The 19,613-nt window shown below is 38.5% G+C and overlaps 2 protein-coding genes across 9 annotated transcripts in view; both read left to right on the top strand.

Annotated features, from left to right (window-relative positions):
• The window catches only part of LOC117331919 (E3 ubiquitin-protein ligase PDZRN3-B-like), a 191,628-nt gene extending 175,788 nt beyond the window's left edge, over window positions 1-15,840 (top strand). For 5 of the 8 annotated variants that reach the window (XM_033890898.1, XM_033890901.1, XM_033890903.1 and 2 more), the window contains 3 exons: window positions 4,562-4,675; window positions 7,672-7,800; window positions 11,142-15,840. In XM_033890898.1, the coding sequence (XP_033746789.1) occupies window positions 4,562-4,675; window positions 7,672-7,800; window positions 11,142-12,635 (1,737 nt within the window). In that variant the 3' untranslated portion in view covers window positions 12,636-15,840. The remainder of the gene's footprint in view (window positions 1-4,561; window positions 4,676-7,671; window positions 7,801-11,141) is intronic. The other 3 variants (XR_004533694.1, XR_004533693.1, XM_033890899.1) reach the window with 3 other exon arrangements.
• LOC117331124 lies at window positions 15,645-18,502 on the top strand. Its single transcript, XM_033889719.1, has 2 exons — window positions 15,645-15,730; window positions 16,282-18,502. Exons 1-2 carry the CDS (start codon window positions 15,645-15,647, stop codon window positions 18,500-18,502), a joined length of 2,307 nt encoding a protein of 768 aa, XP_033745610.1.
• Window positions 18,503-19,613: the final 1,111 nt, after the last annotated feature.

The following is a 19,613-nucleotide window of genomic DNA, read 5'->3' as shown; positions in this document are numbered from 1 at the left end:
TAGGCTTGCTATGGGGCATTGATGTAATGGTTATAGGGGGTGTTAGGCTTGCTATGGGATAGTGATGTAATGGTTATAGGGAGTTTTAGGCTTGCTATGGGATAGTGATGTAATGGTTATAGGGGGTTTAAGGCCTGCTATGGGGCATTGATGTAATGGTTCTAGGGGATTTTAGGCTTGCTATGGGATAGTGATGTAATGGTTATAGGGGGTGTTGGGCTTGCTATGGGGCATTGATGTAATGGTTATAGGGGGTGTTAGGCTTGCTATGGGATAGTGATGTAATGGTTATAGGGGGGTTTTAGGCTTGCTATGGGATAGTGATGTAATGGTTCTAGGGGGTGTTAGGCTTGCTATGGGATATTGATGTAATGGTTATAGGGGGTTTTAGGCTTGCTATGGGATAGTGATGTAATGGTTATAGGGGATTTTACGCTTGCTATGGGATATTGATGTAATGGGCTTTTAGGCTTGCTATGGGATAGTGATATAATGGTTATAGGGGGTGTTAGGCTTGCTATGGGATAGTGATGTAATGGTTCTAGGGAGTGTTAGGCTTGCTATGGGATAGTGATGTAATGGTTATAGGGGATTTTAGGCTTGCTATGGGATAGTGATGTAAAGGTTATAGGGGATTTTAGGCTTGCTATGGGATAGTGATGTAATGGTTCTAGGGAGTGTTAGGCTTGCTATGGGATATTGGTGATGGTGATTGCTGCATTTGCAATCAAGTGTCCCTTAGAATTGACTACTTACTGCAGTGGAATTATTTTCTAGATTAGATTATGAACATTTTTGCTGAACTTATCAATTAAGAAATAAGAGTACTAAAAATGTAACGTATACATGTATTAAGAGTTTTGAATCTTTAAGATAGATTTGAACTATAAAATCAGATTACAAATTTGGTTGAAATCTCTTTTGCATTGCCTGTGAGTGACAGGATTGAAACCTGTTATATATGTAAAAAGATGTAATTTCTAGTGGAGATCTGACACATTCTAGATAACAAAAGTATCAGTTTGTTAGAGAATTTTGTTACAACAATCTTTTAGAAACTATGTAGTTTTATCACTTGAAATTAGCTATACAGACAACTGACATGTAAACAACTACATACCAAATTTATCTCAGTTTATCACAGTTCAAAAATGCATCATTTACATAGCATCAAAAAAACTCCTGGCGAAGACTTCTGTCTCCAGGCTTCAGGGCTGGTCATTGCTTTATAATTATCTAATCAAAAAACACTTTCTATAGAAGAGCCCTGAAATGGCTTCTCTTTGATGTTTGTCTCCGTTGTTACAGTTTATCGTGACCGTAAAAATCGTGGTATTCAATTTGTAAAAATCGTGGTATTCAATTTTCTCTTCGAATCTGCATTTTAAAGTGGCTGCAAAGCTAGGTGAGGGTAGTGTGCAGTAAATGTAATGTTCATCTTAGGATCTCAACCTCCCCTTCATACTCAACCTCCCCTTCATACTCAACCTCCCTTTCATACTCAACCTCCCCTTCATACTCAACCTCCCCTTCATACTCAACCTCCCCTTCATACTCAACCTCCCCTTCATACTCAACCTCCCCTTCATACTCAACCTCCCCTTCATACTCCACCTCCCCTTCATACTCCACCTACCATTCATACTCAACCTCCCCTTCATACTCAACCTCCCCTTCATACTCAACCTCCCTTTCATACTCAACCTCCCCTTCATACTCAACTTACCATTCATACTCAACCTCCCCTTCATATTCAGCCTCCCTTTCATACTCAACCTACTCAACCTCCCCTTCATACTCAACCTACTCAACCTCCCCTTCATACTCAACCTACTCAACCTCCCCTTCATACTCAACCTCCCTTCATACTCAACCTCCCCTTCATACTCAACCTCCCCTTCATACTCAACTTACCATTCATACTCAACCTCCCCTTCATATTCAGCCTCCCTTCATACTCAACCTACTCAACCTCCCCTTCATACTCAACCTACTCAACCTCCCTTCATACTCAACCTCCCCTTCATACTCAACCTCCCTTTCATATTCAACCTCCCCTTCATACTCAACCTCCCCTTCATACTCAACCTACCATTCATACTCAACCTCCCCTTCATATTCAGCCTCCCTTTCATATTCAACCTCCCCTTCATACTCAACTTCCCTTTCATACTCAACCTACCATTCATATTCAGCCTCCCTTCATACTCAACCTCCCCTTCATATTCAGCCTCCCTTCATACTCAACCTACTCAACCTCCCCTTCATACTCAACCTCCCTTTCATATTCAACCTCCCTTCATGCTCAACCTTCCTTCATACTCAACCTCCCTTTCATACTCAACCAACCCCAGGGTGAAGGTTGCAGTTACTCCTTTATTCTCTGGCACTCCAGGGGTAGGGGAGGAAGTTCCCATCAGTCACCCCTCAATATTCATACTCAAAGCTTACATAAGGGTTACTACATTTTGTCCTGGAAGGAACAGAGAAACACGGTAGCTTGCAACAAGGAAATATCACAATCCTTTAATTTACCTAATTAGGGGTAAACCTCAACCCAAAGGTATACCCAGAGGGTGTTCTAACCTGTTATAGTGGCCTAGTCTGCCAGAGGTCCAGACTTGGCCGTCTGTTTCACGCTTCACGCCTAATTTGTCTGACCATCCACTTCTGTATAATCTCCCATCTTATACTAGTTCTTCTCATGTTTGGCTTCTTTTCATTGGATGGTCCGTTTTAAGTGGGTTTGTAAGATTCTGGTCTTTTGTAAGATAAAAGTTAATTGGTTAATTGGTGATGTTTATCATCAAGTTTGTAAGGAAATATTTGATTGGTTTTGTGTTGAGGTTGTAGAAGCAGCATTACAATACCTTTTCTTAGTTTTAAATAATTTGTTAAAATAACTCAAAACTTTCTTGTGTATGGTTAGGATACACAGTTGCTCAGTCGCTGTTCACTTTTGACTGATTCTGATTGTGTTTATTTTGTGAAGTAATGGCTTTGATTTCATTTATGTTTCATTAATTTTACATCAGCAGTCGATGATTTATACAAGATCCACAACACATCCGACCTATGTTTGCTGGCTGTTGTATACTGTGTACATATTTGTGGCGGATGCTGGCTGGTGCATATTTATGATATTTGTCTGTAAATATGACACCCTTTTTGTACTGTATTTATAAGTTATGACTGTCTGCTCTATTACACTATTGGTATTCGGTCCTGTCAAAACTGTTTACTCAGTGATTTTAATTTCATTTAATTGAATATGACATAAACAAAATAATTTCGATCAAAAGTTGTTATTTCAAACTGTCGGGAATGCTGTGTGTAATTCCTCTTTCATTTTATCCAGTTGATAGGTACCTTTATGTTATGGAAAATTAAAACATCAGACTGATGTGTATTGCAAGAGGTTTTCTAAAATTTACTCTTCACTGTGATAGAAATTACATAGTTTGAAATTGGAAAAGTAATGTTCTGTTGAGTTTGGGTAAGGGGTATTTTTAAACATGTTGAGTACATGCACTAGAGAATCCTCGTACTGTCGACCTGTTTGGTAAAGATGTGTTCTAGTGAAAGATACTGCGACAATATTGCTACGCATATCCAGCAGCTTTTTCCAGAATGTGCTCACCAACAACTTTCATCATAATCAATGAAAGCCAAGATGAACACCAGAAATTAGAAGTTATGGTTTCTGTGGTTTTTAATCTGATCAATATTGTCATCCTTTAGTTTGGAGGTGTTGTTTTATTAAAGAAAATAACTCACTAGTGAGCAAAAACAAAATTAGAAGGATATTTGTGGAGAATTTTAATACAATTTAATGTATCGCAGCGAGAACATTTCTGTGGGAATAATAAGCATGTTGTGACCGAATCAATAGAATTTGGTGTTGGTACACTAACCCTATAGCTGTGGTGGTGGAGGTGTATAAATGATTTGATATGGTGTATTCCCTACCCATTCCAACTGGGCACAGATTCCTTACAAAAACATGTCCATTTACAGTTGGAATATGGCTGTTCTTGGCCTTTGATCTTCCTGGACTTCCACCATTCCATATCCTTATGATAAATTGGCCATTTTTTACATAGCAGTTTTTAAAGTTCAGATTCCGGTTAGCCAATTAGGTTTGATGGCCCCTCCAAATGCCAGACTTGGCACTTCAAAGCCGTTTCTGACAGAGACTGGACATCTACATACCAAGGATGATAGTAGGCTTGCTCAAGTAGCATTGTGGCCATCTCACACATCATGTTGATAAATTAATTCCAAAACTGCTCAGGGGTTCTTCTGTGTGATAACAGATGTACAGGGATGGATTTTAATGGATTCAATCCTTTTTAATTTACAATACACAAGTATTTATATTTCTTCAGTCAATGTTAGAAGTATACTCTAAGGGAAGTAACTCTCTTTTGTGAGGGTATAGAGTTACAACATTTCTTTCCTTTATAAAAGGTAGAGCAGAAATGTGTTAATATGTAAAGTGTTTGACCTTGATGAATGTAATGGACAGCATTGTACTGAGCAGTATTCCTTTGTTCCCCAGCTGGACGATGGGTTCATGGAGGAACAGAATGGGGTTCTTGATGACTTTCACATGGACATTTTGGAAAAACATCACCATGACAACATGCAAATCATGGCATCCATGTTGGCTAGGGTAGGTCGTGTCCTTGACCTTTGTGTTGTCATGCTGTCCCCACCCTCTGGGTGGATCTCGCCATAGCATGAATTGTAGCTTACTCCTGGATGTCAGCATGTGCTATCCCCCCAGGGGGGGACTTTAGTCTTTACGTAATTGATGTTTAGCTTAAATAATCTGCATGGTTAAGCCTAATAATTGCAACTGTAACATAATTTTTAATTAGCTAACTTATCAGCATGCTTCACCCTCTGGGTGATAACTTGTGTAGCGCCAGATTGGACCAAATAATCTAGTGTAGCATGAGCAAGGAGGATGCATCATTAGTACAGTATTATCCCTTTGTACTAAATAATCAGTGTACATTTCAGTAGTGTAATCATCATTAACCATGACATCATTGGCCTTGACTTTATAAAATGATGCATTCACCTTGCTTTGATATCTATATCAGCTCGACTTTGGTGTGATAACCATGACAATTTGCATTTTTGCGCCTACTTGTTATCTATCAGTCCGACTCAGCCGACTTGGGTGGAACACAAGTTCGTTATTATGAATATAAATGATCGTCAGGACTTTGTCAAGCCTGATGTCATGTAGTTAAATTAAAACTTTACGACATCTGTGGACCTGTGTAAGGATGCATGTAAACTTTTTTCAATTTGTGTTGAGAAGTCGGACAGAAATACTGCTTTGTCTTGGAAAACACGCTTGACTGGTGTATGATTTGATTTTTGTACACAAATTATGTAAATGAGGAAGCTATTTTCTCATGTTAATTACATTGCATGCGATAAGGTAAAGATTGTGAAGAGCTGTGATTCTCTGTCGGGACTTTGTATATTGGTGCCAACGTAATTAGTTTGGATACAGAATGAAATCCCAGACATTGATTCTCAGATAAGCCAAGCTAATGGATTGAATTTCAATAAGGCAATAAAATTTCAATGTTTTATTTTCCTGTATTTCATCTTTAACTAGTAAGATTTTGTCTCCCTAATACAAAATCTTAATCTGTATTTGACAAATTTTTAGACAATTTTGTAGACTGTGCCAATTTCTTGACTGACAGCATTTTAGACCATTATTTCATTGATCGACCCCCAGATTGGTCAGAATTTAGACCATTATTACATTGTTATGTTTATAACAGAGAATTTAGTTTGTATGAGATTTAGACAAAGTATACTGACCAGAGAGTTTATTTTGTACGAGATTTAGACAAAGTATGCTTTGTGATTTGCTACACTGACGTATCTTATTTCTAACTTGTTCAAGGTAGCAGTCCCTTTAATGAGGATTTGTATATGAATGAGGAAATATCACCATGCTGTGTATATGAATCTATTTAAGTAAAACTACAGTGTGTGTATATAGATCATTTAATGATTCATATGTCAGTCGGGCATACCTAATGAGTGTGAATTATTTAAAGTATGAATCATTGTTTGGTTTCAATTTTTATGCAAGGTATTCCTTGTTCACCAATAATGGTTTTAGATCAAAGAGCAGCATAAAACACAAAAACAAAAAATTAATTGAACTTAATTGACCCAGGAGATAAAATGACATGTAAATGTCAGGCTTCAGTTCCAGATGATCACTAGCTATCTTTAATAGTATCCCTCTCCGAGCCAATTAAATTAGGATTCCATGTTAGAGCAGCCATTGTGAAAAATGATGTGATACAGAATATGAATCAGAAATGACCCCAGAACAGCTTGCTCAGTGTTTATCTGACTCCCTAGGGTTCAGTATTCATTAGCTGTTTCACAGTAGAGGTGAGAAAGGACACAATCCCAGCCCTTTGAAGTTAAACCTCCCCACAGGCTTACACTAGTGGTATGATCCTTTTCATGCCTTTTATGAAAACTGTTTCTTTGTCATATTATCATATTGATGAACAGATCAATAAAAAATGTATTTCACAGTTATGCAATTCATTGTTCCCAATTCTAAAGAAGTCAATCTGGTCCAATCATCATCCAGTCTTTATCTTATCTCTATGGCTTTGAAATTATTAACAGAAAAAATAGAAAACCAGATTTGAAAAGATATGGATATTGTATGGCCTGGAGTGTTCTGTAGTACTGATTCTAGCTCTACAGGGTGTAGGAGATAGAGACCCTGCTTAGTATTGTCATCGAAGTGCTCCAGGGCACCCTGCTTTAATTTGAAAGTTAAATGACAGCTCCAACTTGGAGACATCATCTTTAATGTTTCAACAAATCACTGTGCTCTTCCATCACTCCTCTTTTCGACCTCGGAAGTAGCAGTTTAAACTTTTACATGCTCCGATCTTACTTCAACAACACTGATGAAAATTCTGTTTGTTCAAGGGATTTCTTTTTATTTCAAACATCGTCGGCAAAGAAAAATGGTTTGTAATTACATATGATTTAAGGGTACTTGGTCTTTGTGTTTTTAAAGCCATGGTTTGGTGAGATAATTACTGGAATGTTATTATGTATCAGGATGAGTGTCAATCAAACCAGCATGTCTTTATCACTGTACAGTACAGGATACCATTGTCACCCTATCGTTTGTGTGAACTCTTAAATAATACGTCCCTTTTTTATTACTTTTGCATGATACTTAATATTTTGTGTAGCATGCTAGCTTTTTAATGAATGTGATATAATAATAAAACGATTTTTATGATTATTGAAATGCATTGTGTTACTTTGAACAGATTGCTAATGACCCCAGATTAGTTGTATAAATTCTGATGACAGCCATTTTTACATAGAATATTTTAGAATAGAATTAGGCATTACAGCAAGAAACACTGCATATAATTTTACCATGTGAGAAAGTTCTTGTTACATTCTGAACGAAACATATAATTGTAAGAACTGTGTGTGTGGCAGATGGAAAACCTTGGATCTATATGTAACACTATTCAATGATGGCGTTAAAAACATCTCGTATGTAAATTAATTGATGTTTCTAAATGTTAGATTTTTATGTTATTGAAAACTTTTGTTATTAGTGTGTATATGTTGTAACAGGGCCACTTTGATGAAGAGGGCGGGACAACAGACACTGCCACCACTGAAAACTCCCTTCACAAACACGAAAAAGATAGTGGTGTGGGCCGTACTGATGAAAGTTTAAGGAATGAGGAGAGTTCAGAACAGGTAAGTCATATCGGGACGCTGAACTCTGAATCGTGATACTATTTCAAATTCATCAAACGATAATCATTTTAATTTCAGTCTAAAAAAGAAGATTGGTAGACTTATTGTGAACATTATATATGTATCATGAAATCACCTTGAAAGAAAACATTCCTTAATGTCTTTGATTCGTTTTATTACGGCTATCATTATAATCTTTTTCTTGTTCCATTGATCTTAATTTTTTGCTCATGAAGTCATAACAATGTGACAAAGTCATTTGGATTGCTCTTCACAGGAAACCTTAGCTTTTGTGACAAAAACCAGTCAGATTTATACAGTGTCTGGCTCCTGTGTTTCTAAAATTCTAAAATTAATTTGTTCAATTACCATTAAATAATGAGTAATATGAGTGAAAATGATAATTATACTATCTATAATGGGGATGTTTGATTTATCAAATGTAGGAATCCTGAGGCCAATAAGATATTTCTGAATCACTATACAGGGCTGTAAAATTAATTTATTGTTCAAGAAAAAATTGAATGTGTTATATAATTTTATATCAGAGAATATAAATTGGAGTAGATCTATACAAAATGTTGGCCATTTTGACGCTAGGATGGCAATATGGTCACACAGCGGTCGTAGACGAGCGATCAAAGGGGACGGTAAAGTTGAAAGTGAGGCTATCACTATGAACTAGAAGTATGCTAATATAGTCTAATTGTCGAATCACCATGACACAATTTAGATTTGAATGTCATTACAAAAGAAACATGTAACGGTGTTGACGGTTTTTTTCTAAGTTGCCATGCAGTCTCGGTACGTCAGTCGGTTTTATTACTGAACCGAGACACATCATAAAGCTAAGGGCTGCTGTAATTTTAGAATATAAATATTTTGATCCATTTGGTAATGTTTCAGTAGGGTAGCTTGAACTTTATGTGCTATGTAATGATGTTTATGATGGAGTGACAAACGGCCTCCTGTTTGTGTGACAGGCAGGTCAGTAAAACACACCTGTACCTGCCTTTGATTTTGCTATTCCTCATTATGTACGTCAGATATTGTTTCCCTTACCTAATATCAAACGCACCTTCTCTAGATATTGTACCATGGTACACACTTTTTTTCTGTCAAAATGAAACTTCTCAAACAGTGTATCATTCAGTTATCAGATTTTCCTGTAAGAGGTATCTGTAAATAGGCAATTAATCATTTGTACACCAAAAAAATTCTCACCTTACAAAAAAGGTTTTAAAAGTATACATGCATTCCTCTGGTAAATTACATTTTGGGGTCTCCATTTCAAAGCCCCTTATTTTCTAAAGTAGAAAAAACAGGCATTGGATAGTTCTATAATATACTTTTGTTCAGGAGACAATTTCTAATTTAGACCTGATAAAAAATGTCCAACTTTAGACAAGATCTGTGAGATTGATAGAATGTAAGGAGGATTTAAGTCACCTAGGAGATGAGAGGTCTTGAATTTGAATGTGGAAGATTGTCCTGAATTGAAGTTGATACTGAAATGTTTTTGACTTTGATTGAATTAGGTCAAGTAAAGTGGGTTGGTCTGTAAGATAATTTCTTGTTTAGCATTAGATAAAGCTAGATGTGTCCTAGTGATGGATTGATATGCCACAATTCTCTGTCCTAAACTTTTAACAAATACGAAAATCAAGCAGATACATTTCCATTGTACCAGGAAAAGTAGATAAAACAGCGAAATTCCACAACATGATTATAACAGTGTGGGGCTAATCAGCCTAAACAAGAGAGAAATTGAGAAATCCTGTTTTGATTCTATACACCAAGTACAGAAATTAGATCTTCTACTGGGCAAAGTTACACTTGGATTTTCTTTCAAAATGACATGTAAATACAGGAAATACCACATAAAAAAAATTGCCAAAAATAAATTTGTCTTGGGATTGTCTAGGATAGATTTACAGACGATCATTTATCATACTGTAAAGTAGAAATATTTCTTCTCTGATAACTGGAGTTTTTTTTCCCAAATTCTGATATGTATCATCGTAAATGTACAGATATATATAATGGTTTGATGAAACTGTAACTACACATCAAAGGAGGTCTGGCCTGGTCCCTATCAGACACAACAGATAGAATACACACCTGTTACCACCGATACTACAGATTCCATCTCTCAGTATCCGTCTCTAATGCAAGCTTCAGCATTACAGATACATACAATATACCACTAGCTTGATAACGTTATTCTCTGAAACCACAAACATTTATTTTATCCCCTTTGAGTACATTCAGAAAATATACAGGCATTTAGATATCATACCTTGGTATATTGCTTATATTGCTAATGCCATTTTATTTTATCATACTGAAAAACATTTCTAAATCAGTTATTTTTAATGATACTGAAGTACTGAAGCCATAAATTACACGGGTTGTTCTGTAATCAGAAAAAAAACCAGTACTTGTTTGGAAAAGCTCTGGAATGGACTCTGACAAGGAAATGTTTTTGATTAAAAAACTAAATAAAGACACAAATCATAGGATTAAATGAAAAAGCATACAAATCATAGGATTAAATGAAAAAGCATTTTCAAAGAAAAGAAAAAAACATCAATTTTAACTCGAGCATTCATACCTTTTCATTTCAAAAGTTGTTTTTGAAAAATTCCCCTACAACTATATAGACACACATGATATATGTGTGTATATATTATCTATACATTTATGTAGATATTTTATTTTACATCTACGGATAAGTAAGTGCATGGTGTTTGGCCACACCTAGACTTGTTTGATGTTGTGTAACCATGGTAATTAGTAATTCTCTACATATACACTCATTACCATACTTATTAACATTACTGGTGATGCTATCACACCGATCTTGTCACCGCAGTCGGGCGAGGTGGACTTTTGGCGACAATATGGAACAAAACACGCTACTGATACAATGGTTACTCACCTGTTTTACATACATAATACTAAGGCGATTGTCATTGGTCAGTTGTTTCTGACTCACATCAGTGAATAGAGTCGTATACTTATTAACTTTTCACCTATACACCAGTAAATCTTATAAAACAAGGACATTATTAAACCTCATGTGTATCGTGAAAAATTAGCCTTGTCACGAAATGATAATATCCTCTATGTCTGTAAATGCTGATCCAGCAGTGGTGTGAACAGGGTCAGTGAGCGGTCTCGATGCATTAGAGCTTTATCTCGGAGCATTCAGTATTTAGAATCAACATAAAAATGAAACAACTGAAATCTAGAAACTGCTTTGATATAAAAGTTAATTAGTGTAATGTGTTTCTGTGTATCTCAAAACAAAGCTAATATAGATATATTCTCTTTTACAGGACGTGTACGAGTCTGAGTTTACGAATTCTCCTGCAGCTACATCGAAATTCCGCCCAAATTACAAGCACCTGAAGGATGAGCAGCATTACAGTGATGAGAGCTTCCTGTCAACGGAGGTAGTGGACCAGGAGGGAATGGTTCAGATGATCCCGCCGGATGTGTGTGAGAGATTTCGTGAGGACTTGGCTCGTCGATGTGGGGAGATGCGTGGGGAGGAAGTACTAATGAGAAAAGACTCTCAAAGCAGTATAGAGCAGGAGCTGGCTATCCTCAACAAGGAGATGGAGGACATTCAGCTGGAGTGTCAGGAACTTGCCAATGCTCGCATGCGTGACCAGTCCAAGGGACAGAGTCCCCGTGACCAAACACCATACCGTAGTCCCAGAATTGTGCCCCGCATGGGAACACGTCTCGAGTTTATGAAGCATGTGCAATTATATGACCAAATAGACAGTTTGGGTAGAAAGGACACTCTGCCCTCCATAAAGGGGTTGACAATTAGTGGTAAGGCATCCTCGGATAAAGGTGACCGTGACGCGTCCACAACAAGTGCTTATAACACTGGTGAGAGTTGTCGCTCCACCCCACTCACCCTCGAACTTAATCAAACCTCCGATGAGGGGGAGAAAGGATTCAAAAACTCCATGCTATGTCTAGCTCCTATCCCCAGTGTTCCCACAATGACCTCCTTAAGTGATACAGAAAAACAAACTCAAACTCCGTGTAGGTCTCACGAGAGTTCTAGTGAGGATACGTTTCTAGCTGCCAATACTCCGTCAGACACTGTACCTACTGGTACGCCACTACTGCAACAACAGAAAAACAAAATGGGTGAGTCCCTTCAGGACTTGTACATGAAATATGCAGATGTGATGTATACTAACCAAGCCAACCTTCAGCACACTATTCAAATACAGCAGAAACTGTTTCAACAACAGATGGACCAGAAACGGCCACGTAATTCTGGACCTTATGCTTCGAGTGGCAGTGGGTCCACACATGTGCTGCCACCTAGTGGCCAGTCACCTGGTAATGCAACCCCACCTGGCAGTGGTGAAATGGAATGGGTTGTAAAGCGTCGCCCAGACGGTACACGCTATATCACAAGGCGACCAATCAGAAACAAGATGCTCAAAGAAAGAGCAAAAAAGATTTCTGAAGAGCGGTGTGGGATGACGACGGATGATGATGCAATGAGTGAACTTAAGACCGGACGATACTGGTCAAAAGAGGACAAGAAACGGCATTTAGAGAAAGCCAAGGACCATAAGAAACGTAGGGAACTAATGATGAAAGCTAAAATGGAAACTCTCAAAGAAACTGAAGAGAAAAAGGAGGTGAATGTGGTAGAGTTAGGTCACCGAAAAATGATGAAACACAAGGGCAAGAAAGTATTTGATGATTTTACAACTGTTCAGGAGATGCTAGCCCACGGAAGTCGTGTGCCCGAGGGCAAAACATACAATCCTTTACTATCTGTGACAACGGTGTGATTTTCGTCACGTTAACGTAGAATTTTTTGCATGGATTTTAGAGATCACAGCTTTCATTTAAGTCCTGTGTAAACATGGAGGTGTACTCTTTCTTGTCCATGAGGAATATACAGTTTTGACTTTCTCGGTTTGAGTCATGTGATGACAATGTGTTTCAGGGTATCGCTGGAAATATACAAACTTACGCAATGTTTTGTTCAATTCAGCTTTCAACCAAAGGATGTTTATTTTGTTTGTAACAATCATGTTTAACTGTCTGTCTTATAAAGTCAATGAGACTTGTGAATGAATATATAGGAGATAGCAGACAAAGTACTGTTGAATGAATTTACGGGGAATATGAAACAGGAGATGGACCACTGTGCTGTATTAAGTCCTGTTTAAAGCATTTATTTGACTTTTTGTAATCCAAGGTTTGAGCCTCTCCCCTCACTATTAAGATGAACATTTTTCAAAGTGCTGTGCTGTGGGAGGAGTTATCTACCTTGTAACAATATCGGTGGTGTACAAACCTACATTGTGTATGTCATATACTGCCATGTAATATTGATGTGCTCTAAGTCATGACAATACATATGAAATATTATATCATTATTATATATAAATATATATATAAACTTGGAAATGTGATACAATGTTTTTGTTGCATGAATAATCTGTATAACATACTGTGAGATAATTTTATGGCAGAAACAACACAACAAATCTTCAGAAAATACTCTGGGTATAAGTTTGTATTCTGTCGCTACAATTATACATGTATTAGATTGAAGAGAAGTTACTAAAAATAGCAATGGGATATGAATATTCATATCTGATTTATGAATACTTATACTAGATGTATAGTAGATAAAAGAATTTTGATGCTTGAATTTTATTTATTGATATTTATATTAAACAGATGTATGAGTGTTGATGATTAGATTATGAATATTAATAGCACCATGCATTTGTAGTATGAATATAAATATCAAATCTATGAATATTTTAAAATAGCTCAAGAGATATGAATATCAATATCAAATGTTGAAATTAATTAATACTGATAAATCTGTGAATATTTGATTATTAAGCACAGTAAATATTCATGAAAGTATAAGGTCTATATGAGTATGGATATACATCTTAGGAATATTGTTGCTGTATCACTCATAGATTTATTTATTTACAGTACACAAATAAAATCACCTTCAATCTTGCAGTTAGATTTTGATATGAAAATCTAAAGAGACAAATTATGATTTATATTTTGAATATTTTCTGATGATTGTTGTTGTGTTGTATCGCTGAATCTGGTTCTACAGATCAAAGATAGAGAAACACGAAAGATAAATTATTAACGGTGTGAATGGAAGTAAAGTGTGATGGGCGTTAGTCTGAGAGATTGTTGGTTTATGGAGAGAAGACTGAGGGGAAAATGTATGCAAGTATGGATTGGAATACATACTCTGAAGTTAGAATGTAATAAGGTTATGACTGTTGAACTACAAATGGGAACTTACCTCTGTATGTTTGGCTTGGCCATCAGTACCCTTAACCAATCCAACACAGCCTTCATGTTCAAGTCATTTATTACTGTATTTCATTAACTCCCTTCACAGATAAAATGTTAGCAGAATATTCCCTTATAATGATTCCGATTATGAAAGTGACAAAAAATTCTCTTCTGAGATAATGACCCTCGTTTTTGGTTGTTAAATACCAGAATATTGGCATCTTGGATTAAAAATCTACAGAATGTGTAATTTTGTCCTGTTCAAATTCACAAACTAATATGGACAACTTGGTGTTGTAAATTCTATATAATTACTTATCTTCTGTTGAAGACAAAAGAAATCGATTATATATGTTTATATATGTCATAGAAAGCTTCTAAAGAAAACTAATATCAAAGTATTTATGAGCTGTTTATTTTCTTTTTCCAATTAAAAGTTTTTCATTTCTTATACTTAATAAGTAGGCTTATCTTTTCAATTTTCAATAAACTTTTTTGTCAAATTGTTGGTATGATTAAAAATTTTGATATAATCATTCTACCGATATTTGATGCTAGGGATACAAAACATGTACTGCCCCTTTACTACTGTGTGGGGAGTAAGAGTCTTCATCCCTCTGTGCCCCCAGTCCCTCCCATCTTTCCATGTCTCCCTCCCCAGTACCCTGTGGCTAGCCTGGTGACCTGGAATGTGTATATTGTGAACATGTTGTCTATATGGTTCTGATATTGTTAAGGAAATCCTGTTGCCAATGAAGCAGTGTTGCTCTGTATATGTAGTCACGTCAACAGTAATTGCAGTTTGTGCACACAGTATAATATTATTAATATGGGCTAGGCCACACTGCCTGGATCTGAATGAGAACTGCCCAGGTCTGAACAAGTATTCCCTGGGTCTGAACAAGTATTGCCTTGGTCTAATTTGTTGAGTGCTTTTTGGGTCTGAACTAGTAACTGTCTGGGTCTGAACTAGTAACTCTGGGTCTGAACTGGTATTGTTTGGGTCTGAACTAGTAACTGTCTGGGTCTGAACTAGTATTGTTTGGGTTTGAACTAGTAACTGTCTGGGTCTGAACTAGTACTGTCTGGGTTTGAACTAGTAACTGTCTGGGTCTGAACTAGTACTGTCTGGGTCTGAACTAGTACTGTCTGGGTTTGAACTAGTAACTGTCTGGGTCTGAACTAGTACTGTCTGGGTCTGAACGGGTACATCCTTGGTCTGAAGAGTACTGCCCAGGTTTTAAAGAGTACTGTTTGGATCTGAGTTTGTACTGTCTGGGTCTGAAGAGTACTGCCCAGGTTTTAAAGAGTATTGTTTGGATCTGATTTTGTACTGTCTGGGTCTGAAGAGTACTGCCCAGGTCTTAAAGAGTATTGTTTGGATCTGAGTTTGTACTGTCCAGGTGTGAATGTGTATCCAGGGTACAAACAGATGTTGGGCCAGAACTAAAACTATAACTGTATACAGTAAAACAAGTGAGAGAAAACAGAAGTTTATGTTAATGTGTCATATGATGGTGAACATTGCTATGACAACCGTTGCAGTGTACATTGCTATGGCAACTGTAGCAGTGTCCATCACTATGACAACTGTAGCAGTGTACACAGATATTTGAAATTTTGGCCGGAATGATGTGTGCAACCAGTTGCCTGGCCTTTCTAAGTGATAAAACTGAAACAATTCAAATAAATTATTGTTTTATATTTAAATTTGTGTTTTTAATTGTTTTTCTTCTGATTTAAACATGGAATAAGGATATGGGACTAAAACCTATTGACACACATTTTTACACAGGAGCATCAATAAATATATGTTCTACTTACCTGTATATATAATGATGTTTTAGTGAGGTTTTAGAAACAGGGTGACAGCATGTTTAGCATGTACAACCTTTTGACAGTGGACAATCTGTAATCGCCCTTCATACCCTGCCTTTTGACAGTGGACAATCTGTAATTCCCCCTCATACCCTGCCTTTTGACAGTGGACAATCTGTAATCACCCCTCGTGCCCCGCCTTTTGACAGTGGACAATCTATAATCCCACCTCGTGCCCTGTCTTTTGACAGTCAACAATCTATAATATCCCTCGTGCCCTGCCTTTTGACAGTGGACAATCTATAATATCCCTCATACCCTGCCTTTTGACAGTGGACAATCTATAATCGCCCCTCGTGCCCTGCCTTTTGACAGTGGGCAATCTATAATCGCCCCTCGTGCCCTGCCTTTTGACAGTGGGCAATTTATAATCGCCCCTCATACCCTGCCTTTTGACAGTGGACAATCTATAATCGCCCCTCGTGCCCTGCCTTTTGACAGTGGGCAATCTATAATCGCCCCTCGTGCCCTGCCTTTTGACAGTGGACAATCTATAATCGCCCCTCATACCCTGCCTTTTGACAGTGGGCAATCTATAATCGCCCCTCGTGCCCTGCCTTTTGACAGTGGGCAATTTATAATCACCCCTCGTGCCCTGCCTTTTGACAGTGGACAATCTATAGTCACCCCTCATACCCTACCTTTTGACAGTGGACAATCTATAATCACCCCTCGTACCCTGTCTTTTGACAGTCGACAATTTGTGATCACCCCTTATACCCTACCTTTTGACAGTGGGCAATCTATAATCACCCCTCTTGCCCCGTCTTCTGACAGTAGACAATCTGTAATCACCCCTCGTGCCCCGTCTTCTGACAGTAGACAATCTGTAATCACCCATAATACCCTGCCTTTTGACAGTGGACAATCTGTAATCACCCCTCATACCCTGCCTTTTGACAGTGGACAATCTGTAATCACCCCTCATACCCTGCCTTTTGACAGTGGACAATCTGTAATCACCCCTCATACCCTGCCTTTTGACAGTGGACAATCTGTAATCACCCCTCGTGCCCCGCCTTTTGACAGTCGACAATCTGTAATCCCACCTCCTGCCCTGCCTTTTGACAGTGGACAATCTGTAATCACCCCTCATACCCTGCCTTTTGACAGTGGACAATCTATAATCACCCCTCGTACCCTGTCTTTTGACAGTAGACAATCTGTAATCACCCCTCCTGCCCTACCTTTTGACAGTAGACAATCTATAATCACCCCTCCTGCCCTGCCTTTTGACAGTGGACAATCTATAATCGCCTCTCCTGCCCTGCCTTTTGACAGTGCACAATCTATAATCACCCCTCGTACCCTGTCTTTTGACAGTGGACAATCTATAATCGCCCCTCATACCCTGCCTTTTGACAGTGGACAATCTATAATCGCCCCTCCTGCCCTGCCTTTTGACAGTGGACAATCTGTAATCACCCCTCATACCCTGCCTTTTGACAGTAGACAATCTATAATCACCCCTCATACCCTGCCTTTTGACAGTAGACAATCTGTAATCACCCCTCATACCCTGCCTTTTGACAGTGGACAATCTATAGTCACCCCTCATACCCTGCCTTTTGACAGTAGACAATCTGTAATCCCGCCTCGTGCCCTGCCTTTTGACAGTGGACAATCTATAATCACCCCTCATACCCTGCCTTTTGACAGTGGACAATCTATAGTCACCCCTCGTGCCTTGTCTTTTGACAGTCGACAATTTGTGATCACCCCTCATACCCTGCCTTTTGACAGTGGACAATCTGTAATCACCCCTCGTGCCCCGTCTTCTGACAGTAGACAATCTGTAATCACCCATAATACCCTGCCTTTTGACAGTGGACAATCTGTAATTCCCCCTCCTGCCCTACCTTTTGACAGTGGGCAATCTATAATCACCCCTCTTGCCCTGCCTTTTGACAGTCGACAATCTATAATCGCCCCTCCTGCCCTGCCTTTTGACAGTGGACAATCTGTAATCACCCCTCCTGCCCTGCCTTTTGACAGTGGACAATCTATAATCACCCCTCATACCCTGCCTTTTGACAGTGGACAATCTATAATCGCCCCTCGTACCCTACCTTTTGACAGTAGACAATCTATAATCGCCCCTCCTGCCCTACCTTTTGACAGTGGACAATCTATAATCACCCATAATACCCTGCCTTTTGACAGTGGACAATCTGTAATCACTCCTCATACCCTGCCTTTTGACAGTGGACAATCTATAATCGCCCCTCGTACCCCACCTTTTGACAGTGGACAATCTATAATCACCCATAATACCCTGCCTTTTGACAGTGGACAATCTGTAATTACCCCTCATACCCTGCCTTTTGACAGTGGACAATCTATAATCACCCCTCATACCCTGCCTTTTGACAGTGGACAATCTGTAATCACCCCTCGTGCCCTGTCTTTTGACAGTGGACAATCTGTAATCACCCCTTGTGCCCTGTCTTTTGACAGTAGACAATCTGTAATCACCCCTCGTGCCCTGTCTTGACAGTGGACAATCTATAATCGCCCCTCGTGCCCTGCCTTTTGACAGTAGACAATCTATAATCACCCCTCATACCCTGCCTTTTGACAGTAGACAATCTATAATCACCCCTCCTGCCCTACCTTTTGACAGTGGACAATCTATAATCGCCCCTCCTGCCCTACCTTTTGACAGTGGACAATCTGTAATCACCCCTCATACCCTGCCTTTTGACAGTGGACAATCTGTAATCACCCCTCATACCCTGCCTTTTGACAGTGGACAATCTATAATCACCCCTCATACCCTGCCTTTTGACAGTGGACAATCTGTAATCACCCCTCGTGCCCCGTCTTCTGACAGTAGACAATCTATAATCACCCCTCATACCCTGCCTTTTGACAGTGGACAATCTGTAATCACCCCTCATACCCTGCCTTTTGACAGTGGACAATCTATAATCGCCCCTCCTGCCCTGCCTTTTGACAGTGGACAATCTATAATCACCCCTCGTGCCCTGCCTTTTGACAGTGGACAATCTGTAATCACCCCTCATACCCTGCCTTTTGACAGTGGACAATCTATAATCGCCCCTCGTGCCCTGTCTTTTGACAGTGGACAATCTATAATCACCCCTCATACCCTGCCTTTTGACAGTGGACAATCTGTAATCACCCCTTGTGCCCTGTCTTTTGACAGTGGACAATCTATAATCACCCCTCATGCCCTGCCTTTTGACAGTGGACAATCTATAATCGCCCCTCATACCCTGCCTTTTGACAGTGGACAATCTGTAATCACCCCTCATACCCTGCCTTTTGACAGTGGACAATCATTAGATGTAGGAAAGGTTAAAGGGTAAATACTATAAATAGTGTCATTTCTTGTTCTGAAAAAATTCCTATAGTACCCATTGAATGTGTGCTGTAGTAAGAAAGAATTTAGTGTATTCCTATTAATATTAGGAGAAAACCGGTCTTGTTTCTATCAAATGATATGCAGCATGACTGTTAACCAGTCATACTGAACAAAACTGATATAAACATTACTAAAAATTTCATACAAACTTTAAAACAAACAACTTCGTAAAAAAAAAACCAGAACAACAGCAAAAAAGAAAAGGAGACAACTTGGA

Source organism: Pecten maximus, chromosome 7 (genome assembly GCF_902652985.1).
Source record: "Pecten maximus chromosome 7, xPecMax1.1, whole genome shotgun sequence".
Lineage (NCBI taxonomy): Eukaryota > Metazoa > Mollusca > Bivalvia > Pectinida > Pectinidae > Pecten > Pecten maximus.
Note: the sequence above shows the minus strand (reverse complement) of the source record. Positions and strands in the feature narration are given on the sequence as shown.

Excerpts from the sequence above, each read along its gene's own strand:
- LOC117331124 (XM_033889719.1), top strand. The coding sequence starts at position 15,645 with ATGGTGAACATTGCTATGACAACCGTTGCAGTGTACATTGCTATGGCA. Across the intron at positions 15,731-16,281 it reads ACTATGACAACTGTAGCAGT|TGGACAATCTATAATCGCCC; the intron begins GTACACAGATAT and ends GCCTTTTGACAG.